The sequence below is a fragment of the Netta rufina genome (genome assembly GCF_964035555.1).
Source record: "Netta rufina genome assembly, chromosome: 20".
Classification (NCBI taxonomy): domain Eukaryota; kingdom Metazoa; phylum Chordata; class Aves; order Anseriformes; family Anatidae; genus Netta; species Netta rufina.
Genome location: NC_140144.1, coordinates 11,747,761 through 11,766,773, shown reverse-complemented (window position 1 = coordinate 11,766,773; position 19,013 = coordinate 11,747,761). Strand labels below are relative to the sequence as shown.

The 19,013-nt window shown below is 38.4% G+C and overlaps 1 protein-coding gene across 1 annotated transcript in view; it reads left to right on the top strand.

The window, feature by feature from the left end:
- Nucleotides 1-19,013, top strand: part of MAPKAP1 (MAPK associated protein 1) — a 101,556-nt gene that overhangs the window by 5,800 nt on the left and 76,743 nt on the right. Inside the window, exons 2-4 of the mRNA XM_084298860.1 lie at nt 3,729-4,052; nt 8,722-8,811; nt 13,310-13,458. Of these exons, the coding sequence (XP_084154986.1) occupies nt 3,794-4,052; nt 8,722-8,811; nt 13,310-13,458 (498 nt within the window). The 5' untranslated portion in view covers nt 3,729-3,793. The remainder of the gene's footprint in view (nt 1-3,728; nt 4,053-8,721; nt 8,812-13,309; nt 13,459-19,013) is intronic.

Sequence of the window (19,013 nt, the reverse complement as noted above, 5' to 3'; positions counted from 1 at the left end):
TGTAGGACGTTGTGCCTTACTTCCACGCTGTATTACGGAAATGTTGTTGTGCATAACAGCCGTGCTTCTCTTGCTGTGGGAGACTGCAGGTGCCTAAATGTAGCAGCGGGGTACTGCACGGGGAGTGCTTGCCGTAAGGTGAGCAGGCTGCAATCTAGCTGCCCGACTGTCTACAAAGGCCCCGTGACACCCGGCGAGTCGTTCAGCCTCTTGATGGTGCAGTTCTACATCGCGGAGGATGTTACCTGACTGCACAAGGCTGACAGGAGGCTCGGAGGCGCTCCAGTAGTACCGCGAGGAGACCAAAGAGGGGGTGAGCGAGAGCCTTCGGATCCAGCGTGCTGATTAGATAATGTGCAGAGACTAAGACAGATGAATAATAAAGATCGAGAACAAAGTGAGGGGCCGATTTGGGTCTGTCCACCCGTGTGATGAATCACGGAAGGTGTTTGCTGATAAGTCGTATATCATCACAGCACTGAACTGTATATCATGTCATACAGAAGTACTGGTAAGGCTGCAGAGGTTTCACAGGGCTCCTCTCACTTCCAGTCTTCGCACAGTGCACTTGGCAGCTGTCTGCAAAGTATTCTATTTAGTGGTAGTATAATATTTATATACTGCAAGTGTTAAAAGAACGTTTACTTTTTGTTTATGATTGAGGAATGTGTAAGTTGGTGGTGCTCAGGAAGCCCCTGACTTGTGTAAGCTCCTGCCTGCGGGTGTGATAACGGCGTGTGGGCATGAGGAACGCAGAAATGGCTGCGTGCTGGCAGAGCTGAGTAGCTCCAAAAATTGATCTCATATCTGCGATTTTGCTGGAACTGATGACATAGAGGCATAAAGGTGTTCATATAAAGGTTTGCAAAGCTGAGCTTTGGTTCTTTGAAACCTTTTCCTGTCATCATTCCTCTGACCAGATCTGTGCTATCTAATTTTGCTTTTATCAAAAGGAGGAACCACTTTGCTATCTACACAATTCTAATACAAAGGTATGGTGTAAAAATCTAAATTAAATTTTGAGGACTGATTTCTTTTTTTTGAGGGGTGTGAAATATTCATCGAATTTTCAGTTAATGTCACTTTATTGAGATGTATTCTTTTGGAAATTCTGAAGAGGAGGGAGAAAAATGTGTTTGCATTAAACTTTAGACTTTTAAACAGAATTTCTGACTGCTTTTCACTGTCCATGTTTATGGGAAAAGTGATTGCGTATGTAAAATTGTAAAGAAGCTCGGGTAATTGAGCACACGGACTGCTAATGGCACGAAGTCGGGGTGCAGAGTATAAAGGTAAAAATCTCGCATCTGCTGTTACATGTTGTTAACTCCCTTAGCAGACATTAAATCATTTCAAGTACAATAATAGTGTGGGAGGTAAATTAACTAACCATTAACAATCTTATAAATACACAATTAACATGCCAACATTTATATGACACATTGATGGGGCAGCAGTAATTTTTGATTGGGAGTTTGCAGACCTTTTAGAAGCCGAAGGCAGTTGTGTATTTGAACAAGTTCTTACAGCGTGCAGGTAAGCGTGGCCTTTTCCTGATGAGCGGTGTGTGAGCAGTGTCATGCACACAGCGTTCTGGACGTCCGTGCTCGGTCGTGTTGGTCCCCTGGGTGCCGCACGGCGCTGGTCGCACCCTCACAGCTCGCGGGCCCCCGGCACGTGCGCTGCGGCGAGGATGTTTGCCTCGTGGCCCCTCGCTTTGAGGGCGAGGGGGGGCCCTCAGGGAGGGCAGGCCTACTTTCCCGAATAGAAATAGTCAGAAAATAAAAAATAGGACGTGGGCTCGGTGCGGCCCCTGGAGAGCTGCGGCAGGCGGCGATCGCGGCCGGCTCAGCACCGGGTCGGGTGGGCCCGGCCAGCCCCGGGGGTGCCAGCACGGTGCCCTGAGCTGGAGGCATAACTCACCGAGAGGGATGGGGGCAGCCTGTTCATAACGAGCTGCACGCCAGCTTGATTTCTCTACCGTTCTCTTATTGAGTTCCTGCTTGCTGCTGGGTCTGTTGCTTAATAAAATACTTCTGAGTTCTTCCATTTTTTTTGTTTTTAAATGGAAAAGACGAGGTCTCTCAGAAAAGAAACGGCAGCACTTGTGGCCAAGGGAGGACGCAGACCCGAGATGGTGGCGGATCAAATTCTCTGCTTGCTGAATGCTCTGGCTGCTGGGTGCTGCTGTTTGCTGGGGGGAGGACACTAGCAGAGGTGGTGAATTTGCTGCTTGCAGTCTTGCAATGTATCTTCAAAATGTAGCTTTAGCTCTGATTAAATGGGTACGCAAATAAAGTATTGCTGTTATTTTCAGCTAAATGCAGAAGCTGCGTAGCGAGGCTCCTTCTATGAATATGTACCTCTTGCCTTGGAAGCCTAGGCGAAAATTATGAATGCATTTGGTCCTGGAACAAGCCTGGCTCATGCTTTCTTTCACTTTGTTCTGTTAAAATCCACCAAGGAAAGGCCAGCCGCCTTTACCAGATTTCCATGGGATACTACTTGGGGATTTAAATTTGATTTCCCTTTTGCTGACAGATGTTTTTCAAACAGTAACGATAGGGTTTTCTGGTTTTTATGTTTAAAATACTAAATTGCTACATTTAGTTCTATAGCTGGCATAAACTTTTGTTCAGAGATACGCAAATGATTAGAAAAGCAGTGGTGATTCTGAACTTCTGGGGCTCGCTTCTGGGCTTGCTTGACCCCAAGAGCTGAGGTCCAAACCCCAGCAGCCCCCCTGAGCCCTGCTGCTGGTGGGGGACCCCGGCTCTCCTGCGGCCTGTGCCCCGCCGTGCTGCTGTCGTACAGCTCTTCACAAATGAGCCTGGCAGCGAGCACCACCTTTGCTTTTTGGGTTGGTTGCCAGCAGGACACTGCTGTGCCCTGGCCCGCCTCAGCCGCACAAGTGCTCGTGCCGGCCCGTGCAGGTGGTGGAAACGGGAGGCCCGGGCAGCTGCTCCGTCTGAGGCAGCCTGGACTTGAATTAGATGAAATAACTGTAAATCCTCAGCTACAGTAAAATGGGGCAACTGGTTGAGTGGGGGGTTGTTTGTTTTACCTGCTTTGTTTTGTAAGGTAACTGGTGTTGTTGAAGTGTTCAGGAATTCAGGCGGGCGGTGTGTGCTCACAGAGCTCTGTCTGTATTGCAGCGCTTGTCCTGCACGAAGCACCGCGCAGCAGCGGGCGTGCAATGTTCAGCCCTGAGATATGAATCTCTTCATGTTTAAAGTCTGTCCTGGAAATCTAAATTCTGAAGGGGCTGGAATCAGGTAATCAAGTAGTTGCAGAGGCAGAAGGAAAACAAATGCTCTTAAAACGGGTGAAAGGAAATTCAAAATCCTGTTTTTATAAATTTATTATTGTTAATGGGCAACTGTTTATTTTGTGTACGTTCTTCCCATCCTTCTGTGTGTAGTACTTAGAATATTTCACCTTATAGCAGCCGTCCCTTGGAAAGCAAGGAGAGCTGTCTGGAGCTGTTTTGTTTGGTGCTCTTGGGATTCGGGTTGCAAGCTGTCCTCCAAAAGCACCGTTCTTTAAATGGATCTCAGCAAGCAGCATAACTTAAACTGGAGCAGAATTAAAATAGTTCTCTGTACAAAATTGAGTAAGATTTTATGCATCCAGAATATGATCCATCTTGGTTCAGTGTTTGGTTGTGATTTTTTTGTTTTGTTTATTTGTTCGGGTTTCCCTAAGTGCTGTGTTCGTTGCATTTCTAGGTACAGTGTCCATGGAACAAGATGGAGAGAAGATAGTACAGTGAAGTGGTGGTCCTGTGTACAGAATGGCTTTCCTGGACAACCCAACAATTATACTTGCTCATATTCGGCAGTCACACGTGACCAGTGATGACACAGGGATGTGTGAAATGGTCCTGATAGATCATGATGTCGACCTGGAGAAGTTTAATCCCTCGTCAACCTATGGGGACAGTGGTTCAGAAACACAGGGAAGCAACGGTGAGACTCAGGGCTATGTATATTCCCAATCAGTCGATATTACCTCAAGCTGGGACTTTGGAATTAGAAGACGATCAAACACAGGTAAGTGATATTTGCTGCAGAAACAATGTTGGCCTTTTAAATTCAGTTTCTGTTGGTATGGTATGCATGGGCAAATCAGAGCATGACTAGCTAGAGACCTGCTAAAGTTTTCCTTTTGTAAGGTAGAGACCCTTTTTGTAAAAGGACGTGTTATGATTCAGATACTTTAGTGTGCTGTCAACTGAATTTTAATTGCTATTTTACTTAATCATGTACAGAGGAACATTGAGGTAGTCAGTTTTATATATTAAAAAAAATTAACTTGTAAAGACATCAAGTCTAAATCCAAAGTACATGAACAGTCTTTGATATTTCTATTGTTAATGTCTGGAGGGGTGTTAACTCTTGAACAGGATCGTTCTTTTCTGAGAAAAATCTACCTAGTGATGCATCAAATCTATTTGTTATAAAAGAGAGGAATGAAGTTTGTGAGGCAATGAAGTGAATGATTTGTCTGTATTTTGTCTTTTGAAGTCTTATATCTGAGAAAATCTTTGAGCTAGGATTTAAGTTACCAATTAGTAAGTCTAAGGAGGATGTGCACCTTTCCAAAATATGGTCCGTTTGTCTCGATGTGAAGAAAACCATCCCATTTGTTGTTAGGAATACTTAGATTTCTACTTATACCCAAATAATGCGAAGTGCAAAGATTCTGCAATATTGAATATGTATGAAATGGTTGCTATTGGGTGGTTAATACTGATCTCTTTATTTCTGTCACAGTACATCCTATTTTTCCAAATTATTTCTGAAGGTATTATAACACCACCTAGAGCTCAGAAAAAACATCTGTGCTCTGCCTAACAAGTGAAATGTATGGTATGAGATACTTAGTAATACCTTTTACAAATAAGAATTTGTCAAAACTTGCAGAGAAGACAGAGCACTGATCCTTTGTTCTCATGAGTTACATTCGGAAATAAGCTGGAGATGTAGCTGCAACTGACTCGAAGGCATGTTGAGAAGTTTAATGTGCCAGATTGTCCAGCATTGTCCATGAAGATTTGTTTAGCTCAGTTGATGTTACAGTTTATAAGGAAGGAGAAGCAAAGATTAAAAATTTTTGGAATTGCTCCAAAGATTTTTTGATTCCACCAAGTAGACTGATGAAATAATCTCCATTTAAATTATGTTTTGAAACTGTTTCAGTTTCCAGTTAGTGTCATATTCTGAAATAAAGGTTAAAAAAAACTCAGCCCAATGGGGAGCCATTTTTTTGCCTTCTTTCATGTGGAATGTCTTTTATGTTCTATCATGTGTGCTGATACAACCAGGAACCTAATTCAATTATCAAGGCGATCAGCTGATGATTTAAAATGGGGAAAAAAGCCTACAAAAATGCAGGCTGATCACTACTGAACCCTTTTCAAAAATAAAGGAAGAAGAATAAAGTAAATAGAAAGCTATTTGTTTTTTATATAAATGCTTTTTGCAGTAATCAAGTACTTAGAAGTTCTTGATGGAAGAAAATGTGTGTATATTAAGGTACACATATACTCATATGTAAAGGACATATTACATGCTTCTTGCCATAAGCAAGATGTTTACTGTCTGAAATTAGGAGCTAATTTGATGTGTGCTGTCACTATTTGAAAATGTTTTTAAATTATGCTTCATAACGTTCATTTCTAGGTTTGGTGAAGTTTGTTTCAAAAAAGAAAGATCTTATCTACAAGTGTGTTTTTTTTGTCTGGATACTAGTAAAAGACATTGAATAACTGTGAGTTTTCCCTAATAAACTATTATTCAGCTCCATTTCAAAACATCTTTTATTTATGAAGAATAATAGCAAAGTGTCCTTTAATAATGCTACTACTATTGAAAAATGGCTGCTGTTGTGCTAGGATTAACTGAGTTTTAGTGGTGTGGAAAAAAAAAAAAGCAGTTGGAATAGTTCAGAACAAAAATTGATCTGCTGTTAAGTATGTTAAAGGGAAATCATTTAAATTAACCTTATCTCTTATTCTGTAACCAAAATAGTATCAAACACAAATGTTACGCTCACTCTGTAGCTGTGTAGTTTTCGGAATATTGACTGTGTCTCATACATAAAACCAGGGGTCTGTATGTCTCAAGCATGAAAACTCATTACCTGTGAAACCTCCAATTTTTGCTCCTAAAATCTGTAAACATAAGGACATTTTTTTAATGGAATCTGTAGCTACCTGAGTAGATTTAGGAAGAGCAGGAATGTTTGTTCTCTGAAAAGCAGTTAAAAAAAGTTTTTACATGTGGAAAGAAATGAAGATAGTGTAATTTTGCATATCAACAGGTAGTAGTGGTAGTTTTTTTTTTTAACATGTTAGCTCTTTATTCTCCTGGTTTTTATACAGTCCTAAATATAATTGTTTTGTCTTTTACTGTTGTTTTTGGATGGAGTATAACTTCTTATTATCTTTTGCAAAGCTATTGTAAAGTACGTTGCCTTTTATTATTAAGCACCTTACGAGCGTTGTATCTGTTTGATAAATTATAGAAATAACAGGTTACTGCAGAAGAGTCAGCACATCTGAGAGGCTATAGAAGCATTGGCTATTAAGTAGATCTTGTGCAGATATGCTGATTTGGAAATGAATTTTATATGCATCCCAGTATCAAAATTATGCCCTAAGACTTGAATGGGATGCACAATGGGTGAGACACGTTCTGGTATTGCACGCCGTGTGCTGGCAGAGTGCAGCTATTGTCTACCATTGCATTTTTCCTCCTTTTCTGCAGGAGTCGGATGGGTCATGGGGTCTTCTGGCTCTTGGCTCCATCCCCTCACTGCCTTGACACTGCCATACTAAGGAAAAAAAAAAAAAAAAAGTAAAGCTGAGACAGGTCTGTGCAAGGTGTTACAAGTAGGGGAAAGAAACATCTTCCCCCATCCATGTGACTGGAAACAAAGGCTCATCTAGCTGAGACGACGCTATGTCGGTGGCATGTTTCACACAGAAAGCTGTCAGGCTGACGTGCTTTTGAGAACGAACCCCGAATAATTCCAACTCCTAACGTGGGTACTGATCTGATCATCCCATCTCTGCCCCCTGGCCAAGGCCTGCTCTGGAAGGGCGAGCTGCTGATGGCGGCCTCCAAACAGGATGAAAACATGCCTCGATCTCATTTTTGTTCTTGTGTTTTCCTTTGTCTGTTAGATTCCTATTTAAAATGGATGTTTCACGGAGTCCCGCCCATTTAGGAAGAAAGGGTTTTGGGAGGTGATTTTGAACTTCAGTCAGGACAGTAATTAGAGGGGGGGAAGGAAAAGGCATTTCTTTCAGAATAGAATATCTATACTGCAGTAGTGGTTTACCCAATATTTCCACTCATAAGCAGGGATGCTACGTTCCTTATTTAAGGAACAGTAAGATGCACAGAGGAATTTAGGCACCGACCTCGTGTCCATGGGAAATAGGTGCTGAAGTCCCCATTTGTGTCTGTACCTTCAGCTGCTCATTGCAGCTGTTAAACTTCAAAGTTTGTGAAGAATTTTAACATTTTTTCATCAGTTACCACATTGATACTTTTTTTTTTTTTTTTTTTTGGGGGGGGGGTGGTGGAAATGGCAGATTTATTTCTGTCCACAGGTCATTTCAAGGGCTAAATGAAAAATAAGAACAGTAGAAAGAATAGAAAATATTTATTAACCCTGTCTTAATTGGTGAAGTGGCTCAGGAAACTCAAATTGTATCTAAAAATTGTCAGAGTAATTTAGTATTTTAGAATCTCTTCTAAAAACCCATTTTAGTTAATGAATTATCTCAATACATCAAAATTGCTAATATATCCAGTAAATTGTTTCCTTCAGTGATCAACATCATTAGTCCTACTTTCCGGTCTAATCTTCTTTCTTATTCTGAGTGTACCTTTATAACTCGGTTAATTCCTGGGGTCATTGTTTGGGTAGCTGCTCCCAGGTTTAGTTAACAGGGAGATCTCTCTCAGGAGACAGTCAACAAAAAGATGATCGAAGGTATTGTCTGGTACCCTGGCCTCTAAGTTCTTTGGTATTGCAACTACTTGAGGCTGTTTTCAAACCCTGTTTTGAAGATGGAGTCAAAATACACGTAAAGAAATATTATATTCATTTTAAGATTTGACTAATGTTGTGAAGATACAAATCATTTATTTTACTACCTATAAACTGTTTCAGCACACTGAAGAAAAAGCTATGCTAATTTATATAGCTTTGACATTTTATAATTTTCATGATTTTTAGATAAAGGATTTTATATTTAAAACTTTAATAGTCTAGTCTGAGTTCATTTATCTTTAATTTTTGAAACGGGTAGAGTAATTCATAACAGTAATTTTATTCCTGTAATGTAATATTCACTTCAGTTCATTTGTGCATTAAAATTCCTTTAAGACCGTTATTAATGATTTATATAATGAAATGTCATATTAATCACAGAAGTTTTCACATTTTATTATTCTCTTCCATGTTAATACTATCTTTATGATCTCTATTAATGTTTTATATCCTCTAATTTCAATTATAAATCAAGAACATTTTCATGTTTTTGTTGGTATTTGCTTTTCAGGGGTGCCACCTTTAAAATTTTATGACTTTTTCCCCTACACATGCAGTATAAAACATCTTTATTCATATAAAGGTAGTTAATTATGTCTTTGTTTATAGTAAACTTTCATTGACAAACTTATAGTTATAATATTTCTTTTCAAGCTCAGAGACTAGAACGTCTGCGGAAAGAGAGACAAAATCAAATAAAATGCAAAAATGTTCAGTGGAAAGACAGAAATACTTCTTACTCAGGTAAGAAGAAAAGATCTTCTATTATCCTACTGTTTTTATTTCTGCTTTTGGTGGTTACAGCATTTCCAGTTTGTAATTTTCACTTCAACTTTCAAGGCATAAAGAAAATACCAGTTACTGGTTTTGCCTTCCATTCCCCAGTTATGCTCTTCCCATGGTTTGTTGTTTGGGGGGGGGGGGGGCACAGGCTTCCCATTTGTTTTAAGCTATGACTGGGGCATTCCAAATTATTAATAAAGGCAAAGTAAAGATTAAATTTTTAAAATTTAGTTTGCTGGTTTGAACTAGTTAGAGTGGCTGCTTTTTTTTTTTTTTTTTTGTAATGTAAGTTGTTAATACAGTGTTTGTGTGTTCTGTCATCTTGTAACAACATTATCTTCTCATACTGTTATTATCTCAGTGAGCAAGAAGTGGCAACAGGAAAGATTTTAGTGTTACTGTGAGATATTTAAGTAACAGGACACACTATTGTTGCTGTAGGGTACCTGATTGGCAAGTGTCTGCATTCAAAATGCAGGATCAACATCTCCATACAAGTTACGGTTTTCTTACTGTTCCAGAGGTATTTGGTCTACACAGTAAGGAGGAATTTCTTAGAAATTATATTTATAGATTTTTTGTGGTCACTTCTCTGCATGAGGGGGAAGTCTATATGCAATCTACTTAAACAAAAGCATAATAAATGCTGTCTTAGCTTATACTAGTATCAGTAACTTCTACAAGAATATGCTGCTTTTTTTTTTTTTTTTACTGTTATATAATGAAGTGTTTCTGACTGGGTGTTCTACATAGCTTGAATTGTAATTATGAAATTAAAAATCTGTCTCAGTTCTCTTATTTCATAGCTCAAGCTAGTATCTATTCCTGTTGTATTTGACATACATTCAACCTTTGTGTGGTCTGTCATGCCTACTTCTTTCAAAATTTGTGTATATCTTAATGAGGTCCCCATGTAATCTCCTTTTTTTTGCCTAAATCCTTGTATCTTCCTGGCTGTCATTTGCAGAGCCTTTTCCAGTTCTATAGCATCCCTTTTTAGAGGAGTGAACAAAGCTGCTCACATGAGCAACCCGGTTGCACTAATCCTTAGTACAGTGTTCAGCTATGTTTGATACTCTAGTAATGCGTTGTGAAATGTTTCTGCCTTTATTTCTGTAACCAGAGCTGTACGTTTTAAAGTTTAATCTGCCATAACCTCAAACTCTTTGGTCAATATTTTTGTAACGTTTGACCATTGGTGATGCAATTCTTTTTTTCCTGATTTAACTGCTTGATACTCCTTTGCAGAAATATCCAAATTACACTCAGATTCTAGTTTCCTCCTGTCTGTGTGTTTTCTTTTTCACGTAGGCTCCACCATGACATTTAGTTCCTTTTGCGCATTCCCTTGAAGATAAACATGATGCATCAACCAGCAGCGAAGGAGGTGTCCTGCTCTGTAAAATTGTGCTGGGCTTTCGTTTGCCACTGAAGAAGCAGGCAGATGGATCAGTACCTCCCTGCTGCAGATCAAATTTAAATAAAAAAATAAATTACGTAAAAACTCCAGGCGCTTGGTATCTCTCTTTATTGGCAGAATTGATTTTCTTTCTCAGCTTAGTAACTGAGGTTCTTCATGTTTCTTCACTAATTTGCATGAAGAGCAACACAGTAGTAATAGGCTAGGAAAAAGAGAAGCTTTAAGACATATCATCTATGTCTTCCTTTTTGTTCTGTGTGTGAGATGCTGTCTGTTCTGTTCCTTGAGTTCAGCATTATTGGTAAATACACATTAAAGCAGTAACAATAGATGCAGCAGTTCTCACGTGGGGGAATTTGGCTGTCTTCTTCCAACTGTTTATCTGAGCTTTAGACAAAGTCAAGCTTATGGCTGACATCTTGCAAACTAGAAGGACGCCGGAAGGTTGCTCTTTTGTACTGCATTAGTCTGATAGCATCATCTCCATAGATAACTCGTCACAGAGAGATGCCCTGCTGTAAAAGGAAACTCTTACTAGCGTTTGCATTGTCCTGGAGGTGGATATGTAGTCGTAATTTGAGGTGTTAGGTAAATGCATATCCTTTGTGATTCTTTTTTTATTGCTATATACATAAATAAAAAGTCTACTAAGCAGGGTAAAGGGAAGTGAGAGACGAGTAATTTTGTGTACGGTAATAAGAAATAAGATAAGTATTTTGTACTTATCTGTCTGCCTGCCATCATGAGACAAGCCACTTGCCTTGTGAAAGGAATGAATTTGAGAGAGGAGGCTGTAGAAAAACTATGTGCGTTTGGAGTTGGTCAGGGGACTAACAAATACAAAGATGCTCCAGGGGCACTGACTGAATGGAAGTGAAGTGGAACACATCGGAGGTCTTTTTTGCTCAGCTGTGCCACCAGTTCACTTTAGCTTAATGTGCATCAGTGCTTTGTCAGTAGAATGAAAATAACATCTCAGCTTCATGTCGTATAGAGGTCTTGCTATCTTAGTAAAGCAGTTTGTGGGTCCTACAAACCAAATGTTGATATACATAGGAAAAGGTTACTCTTTTAAAAAATGCAAGGTATTTTTAGATTAGCCTATGAAAGCAAATACTAAATCATTGTATCTTCATCTTCCATTCGTTCATTTAGGAACAAATAGAATGTGAATTCGCAACATACTGACAGAGTCATTCAAAAACCTCAGACTTCAGCCCATATATAGTAACTTTGATAGCTAACAAAACCACAAGTTCAAACAAAAAACATGCACAGAATAACAGAAAGGCTTACTTTCAATAAATAAATTAAAATGATGCAGTTAAAGCTAACTCTTCTGTCACGTAAGGTATTTGACTTGCGTGAAAGCTATACAAAACTCAAAGCAAAACAGATGTCACTAATGAATGCAGAATAATTTTCAAGATCCTTTTTTTGCACATCCCAAAAAAGGAAACAATAAGCAAATCATCTTAATGTTTCCGTAGAGACTAAAACACTTACTTGTTCACTTGAGCCATTAAATCCATTATTCTCAATCCAAAACGTAGTGGATGAGACCGTTATTTTCAATCCAAAAAAAAGGATGAGAAATACCAGGTAGGGGTAATGCTCTAGCACAATTGTAGTTGATTGTTGTTGTTTGGTTGGTAGGTTTTTATTTGTTTGTTTGTTTTTAACAAAGGTAAGTTTGTGACCCAAAAAAAAACACAAAACACACAGAATCCCTAGTGGTGTTGCCATATTTTTAAAAAGCATTTAATCAAACTTTTTTGGTTAATCACAGCCTCTCACAAGACTGTTAGGTATCTGTTAGCACAAATATTTAACACGTTTGCCAGCTGCCTGAATTTTCAGGCTGGTAAAATAAATTGTGTTTTTGAGTAGCTATAATCTGACAAGTTTTAATTTCACAGTTTAAGAAATGAATCAGCTCCCTGTAGATGGAGTCCCTAGTCAGTCTGCCTTAGGAGCGTTTTCATTTCCCTGGAGGGGCAACACGTAAATCTTTGAGAGGTGAGAGAATCCAAATGCACGAATGCAGAGCAGGGTCAGTCCAGGAGAACTGGTGTTGGTTCTCAGTTAATGATTGATTGAGTTTGGGGGTTCTTTGCTCCTAGAGCAGATGTGGAGAAAACTTGTCCAGATTCAGTCACAGTTTCTTGCAGATGAGACCCATTGGTATTAATAATGCTAAAACACCCCAGGCTCTGTCCTGATTTTGTAGTGTCCTTGTAACACAAGAAGCCCTATTTAATTTAATTTATTTATTTAAGTATTCTTGTAAATTTTGTGTTAAAACTGTTTCTGGTAATTCAGCTATGCAGTCTCTTCATATGAAAAGAGCTTTACGATGGAAGCATTTATGAGACCTCACAGACTCCATGAAGTACTCCATTAACTCATATTACCTTTGTTTTTTTATATATATATATATATATATATATTATTTTTTTTTAGCTTTTTTTAATTGTCCTGAATGGTGTTGGCAGGTTTGATACTTTGAGAGGAGACCATATCCAGTCTACCATGAGAAGTAAACTCCAAAGGAAGGGTTCTTCTGGATCAGATGTAGTCTCTAGCCCACTGCTGGCAGCACAGTGCCATTATAGTATAGTAATGGAGTGTAATAACACGTTACAAGCTCAATTTGAAATGCGATTGCATGGCCTATTGCAGATAAAACAACAGTTCTTTAGAAAAAAAGAAAAACAGTCAAGCAGAAAGACCAAAACTGCCAAATTCTCTTTTTGAACCTTTATTTTTATCTCAATTCAAGTGGATCTTGTAGTGATGAGTTCATTGTTTGGGGAAAAATGCATCTTTTCCTCAGTCAGATGTTAGCATTGTTTAAACTTCTAATATTTTCATACCTTTGGGCTATAAAAGAGTGGTGGTAGATTCTGTCTTGCTAAAGCGTTTACTGTTTATATATATACTTTGTGTTATCCCTCTTATAATGTCATCTTTTTGTGGTAATCAGTAGTCTCTGTACATCTCCTAATACAATACTCTCATCTCTTTTCTGATCTACAGCAGAGGAACTGAGCTCACTGTTTGAAAAAAAGAATTTCAGAGTAAAATCCCCATGTTCTGGGAAGCAGTCAATATTGTCTGTGCGCCTTGAGCAGTGTCCACTACAGCTGAATAACCCCTTCAATGAGTACTCAAAATTTGATGGCAAGGTAAGTAAAACAGATATTTTTCTCTTATATCCAGGTGATCCCTGACCTGAAGATGATAAGCCTTAGGCAGTTCTTGTGTGCATTTACTGGTTCAAACGTTAATTAGTCTTTGTAGTAGGCTTAGTTATTTTGGAGTGGTTATCTGGAAACATGCATCTCTTCATCTTAAACATAATAGATTCAGATTCAGTAGAACCAGTTCTCCGCTTTTCATTACAAAATTGTGCCTTACCTTGCTGTTTTTCTCCTCCAGCAGGTTTGTTAGGTAAATGTATAGTGTGGCAGAGTTCTAGATCTATAGGGTTGATGGTGAGACCCTTTGTATGAATGATTGGTTATTTGGCACTTCTGAAAGTCTCTTCTGCTTAGTCACATCACAGCACTTGCTAAATATTCCACTGTTTGTTCTGTCTTTATCTTCAAAATGCTCTCACAATAGTGGAAAAATCCACGCTCTGTTTAGAGGGTAGAAAAGCATAGCTGCAACAGGACAAGATCTGTGGGGGAAAAAAAGGACTAAAGAATGTAATTCTGTGTAAGTACTCATTTATGTAACAAGTCAAGGAGGTTCATTACAAACCTAGGAAGGTTAGGTTGATTCCTTGTCTGCACTCACTTTAAGAACTTGCATTTGTTATTGCTCAGAATTGTGGATTACTATCTTTCCTTGTATGCAAACTAGTTACTCTTTATTTTCTTTCTATATCATAAAGTCTGTACGGGAATATAAATGTTGTGGTGGATCAGTGTCGTTTGTTTTGAAACAATTATAAATACTGCATGAATCGGTTTTCAGTTGGATTTGTTTGTGGAGTATCCTGTGAGAGTGTGAAGTTTGAGCTTCATTGCCATTCTGATGGAAGAATTTCATATTATGTTAAGTATTTTTAAAGTGCAAAGTCGGACATGTAACTCCACTAGTGTATTTAGAAGTAGTTAGAGTATTTGTAGAATGGTAACTTTTAAACCATGAAGTTCATGTCGCAAAAGCTGCCTCTATTCTTACCTCAACTACTATGGGCCAGTAAGTATAATACTAATTCAGTTTTCCAAAATGTTTGGCCTCATTAATAAATGATAGCACTACTTCTCTGACAACACAAAGATACCTTGCTGTTCTTACCTCATGAAATTTCAGTTTGGCAAATGTTTACATGTACTTCCAACAGTTACAGACAGTGGAAGTAAAAATGACATCAACGCTTCTTTAAGGGAAATTTATTATAGTTGAATGGTGTCCCAGTCTTGTTGATTTAATACTTGAGCATGATTTGGGATCCTTGCTAGAATTTTTATCAGAAATTTGAGAAACTTAAGCATCTTTCCCTCCCATTTTGATAATCAAAATTGCTTTTTATTTATTCATATGAATTATAGTTGACTGTAATGAACATCTTAATTTTCATATTTGTCTGATATACTTAGCAGGTGATTGTTCCATTTGAAGGAAATTGTACTGTACAAATTAGTTTCAGATATTAATGAAATACATCAGTGTTACTCAGTTGTGATGCGTAGGGTGATATAAATCAGCTTGTGTGTGATTTAGAAATCAAAGTACTTATGTAACTCTCCAAAATAATTGAATTGGCATTTTGTTAGACTATAAACAGACTGTATTAATTATAACAAGATTGTTTATATTACTCTGGTAAGTTTTTCAATAGAGTGGTCATAAAATTTATTCTCTAGACTTCTGTATCTGTTGTTTTTTAATACCTACTTGACCATCTGAGATGTAGAGGAAACATTATAGTTTGCTAGTGACTTACTCTACTTACATAAAGTTTGTTGTATTTTCAGGCAGTAATGTAAACATCCAGATTATCATTTTTTCTTTTAAAAAATGTTTTTAATGAAATACCATTGATCTGGTATTTATTTTTATTGATAATATATGAGCAGTATTTTTCAGATAAATGCAGTTCTTTCAGGGAGTAGTGCGTGACTTATTTACATAATTAACAGAGCCACGTATCTCTTGGGAAAATGATACCTAATTGGGGAGAGGCGGGGGGATAAGGAGGGGCTAGGGGCCTAATTAAACATGTCTTTAAAAAAAAAAAACAACCTACTTAATTATGTATTTACTCGAGGGATCACAGCGGCTCTGAAATCTTTGAGATTATAGCCAGGCTCTTCTTTTTATATGCATGTATTTGAGTATTGTAACGTAAGCTTTCAGCTTGTTGGCTAACACCTGTTTTGCGGTAAACCTTCAGGAAAGCTCTTCATCTACAGTATGTGAGCTTTGTTCATGTGGGTTCAACTGCATGCTGAATGGTTCCCACTTACCACTAATTTAGCTTCCTAACTGACCTGATGCTATAAAACCTTCCTATGCAGGGTCTTCCTTGCCCTGCCCCACCCCACCCCAGCCTTTGATTTATTGTTTTAAGCTAATCAGTTAAAAGTAAGAAAACATTGCATGCAATAACATCAACCAATTCATTAAAATGCTTACATCTTGCAGGCATTTTCTGCCAGATTTAGTGTCTTTTTCATAACCACTTCTGCAATTTTATGAAATAATAAAATTTTAAAGCACTCTAATTTCTTCCTGTTCTGATCAGTTCATTAATTACTGAAAAATTAGAGAATATGGCTTGTGAAATGCAACTACATTGGAAGCATTCTAATCAGCTCAAGAATTCAGGTGACTCTTGGCACATGGTTACACAGGACAGACTTCTGGCTTTCATGTGCATTGTAAAACTTCAGTTCTAACCAGAAGACATTCTTATAACTTCTCACGCCTGCATATTCAAGTTTTTCCTTAATGTAGTTGATGTAAACCTAACTCTTGCCTGCATGGTTTGTAAATCATGTGGGTTGGACATCTTGGTTAATAAATCTTGCAAACTCTAGCTAAGATTATCATATGAAAATAAGCCTTATTTATTAATTCAGTTGTCATTTGTATAGTAAATTACTCGAAGGCTTAAGAAATCAGTTGCCATTTCGGTTTCCTTCATCTGCATGCAAACTAAATCATCAAACATTTTATAGGTAAGTTTAGCTATATTGCTGTTTACAAGATTTGAAAAATCATATTTTGATGGCTTATAGTCCCAACCAGCTGACTGTTGATAAGGTTGGGAAAATAAGACAGACCATAAGACAGAGTCGAAAGCCATAGCCATGTACCAGCCATGAAACACAAAAGTGTTGTAACCGCTTGTTTCAGCGACAGAACTGTGAGATTCACAACATTCAGATTAACATTTCTTTTCAGGAGTAATCACAATTATTAGATAATGACTGTTGATTTTTAGTGGTAAGCTTTGTTGCAGAATCAAGACCTTAATTATTTTGCTCTTCTTTATTTTGATATTCAGAAAGAGGGTCTAGCATTACCTGTTGGCTTTCATTAATTGTTTTATAAACATATGTCTTTTCATTGTATAGAAATTCAGAATACTTTTTTTTCAAATCACAAGTGTAACTTGCGTGAGTTGCTGGAAAGTGGGGTGATGAATCTTATCAGAGATATTAGTCATAAAGGATACTGATTTAGTACAGTATTAGTGTCAAAGCTATTCAGCCTCATGACCACTAGCAAAAGTAAGTGTTGCCAAGTTCTACTGGGACAGAGGAAAGTCATGCAAGAATCGACTGTTAGCTCTGCAGGATCCTGCATGACTAACTCTTGTTAAGGCCCCTGTTTACAGTTCCTGTGGAAGTCATCTTTGAAGTCCATCCGCATCCATTTTTCTTTGTAGTCTCTGCCACCTTTAAGAAATTCTAATCACTTGAACTGACAAGTGTCTTGTCAATTCAGTTTTTGAGATGCCTCTCACCAAATGGCTGCTCTTACATCCTGAGAAGAATGTTAACAAACACTGAAGTGCTACAGGACTGTTGAAAAAAATAAACTAAATGCCAAAGATATGTAAAATAGTCAAAGAAGAAAGCTGAAATCAAAATGTAAAAAAGGGATCATTCAGCTCTAGAATAAACTTGATGTGCAAGGCAAAAAACTTTTCCTGCATGCAGACTAGTCTTCTTGATTTTTTTTTATTGCAAAATCCATAATTACTAGCTGACAATCAAGACTTTAAGAGTCTTCTAGTTTTTCTGACCTTATAGGGGCTTTGTGGGCTTACTTGACTACTGGAGATAATTTAAAAATAGGTTACCATGAATTTCGATTGGATAGATACTAAAAATCCTACTGCAAGCAACGGTACCTCTGAATGGTATTATTTTTTTTATGGGCAATTTTAGTAATGTGTTAAAAACCAACAATTTCTCTTACAGCAACTGTTTTAAAAATGATGCTGTGGAAAGCATGGGGGGAAGGGATAATTCATGAGTGCTAATTGCTTGGCTGTTAATTTTCATAAGTGTTGATAGAAGCAGTTCCTTAAATTAAACTTTGTTTAAAATGTATCAGGGGAAATATTCCACAATGTCGGGCCTGAAGTGAAAATTAATATGAATGCTGTGGCAATTAACACGTACTGGTTAATAGCTTTTAGCAGCATTTTGGGATGATAGTCCTTAAATACATTTTTGCATGCTGCTCTTGTTTCAGTCTTGTTTAAGAGTATTTCTGGATAATCATGAACAAATGTTTTCCACAGTCTCCCGTATTAAATAGCTATACTTAAAGAAAGTACATAAAGAACTTACGAAAGAAGCAATACTGTTGTATTTAATATTGAGAATGTTTAAAACAATCCAGTATTGAAATCTGTGAAATATTTTTATGTAAATACTCTGCCCGAGAGCTGCGTAGAATGTCCTCATGTGTTTTTTTTTTAAAGCAGTTGCTTTTTCTGCTAATTTTAGTGGTTTACATAAAACATGCACTCTACTGAAATACTTGAAATAAAGATACTTATCGTGTTATCATTTATATGACCTTTCAAATGGTGTTTGGATTAGGTACACATTACTCTGCTCTAGCACACACCTGGTTCTAACATCTTGTAATAAAATACACATAATGTTGCAGGTAGTTGTTAAGAGAGATTTATTAGAGAGAATTGTGTACAGTGCTTTTTTATGCTTTGCGAACAGCTCAAGATGTAAGTTACACAGCCTTCTAAGTTTTGGAACACTTGCTTTAACTATCCTTGTTGTGATGTCTCTGTGCCCCAGTGGCACGACGTGGTGAGATGGGCCAGCGCAGCTGCCGGAGAGGAATTTTAGTTCCGCTGAAACGGAGGCTGTGCTGTGCTGTCTTCCTGGATTGGCTTTGCGCTTCATTTGGCCAGGTACAAGCAGCGTTGCTTGGCATCACCCCTGCTGGGGGACGATCCCACTCACCTGGGCAAGAGGAGTGGGCTCCCCGCACACCAGCACGGCCGAGCAGCACGTTCCTGGCCGGGGGCTCCAGGGAAGCTCCACGGCCTCTCCCCATGGTGCTGCTCCTCACAGTGCCTGGGCAGCGCTGTGCACTGGTGCCAGCTCTGGAGAGGGGTCAGGGACACAGACAGGGGAAGGTCAGGGACAGGCAGTGTCACAATGGGCGCTGCGGGTGTGGGCTGCAGCCTCTTGCTCGGCCCAGTTCCAGAGCTGCACCGTTGGGCTTTAGGCACCTGAAACAA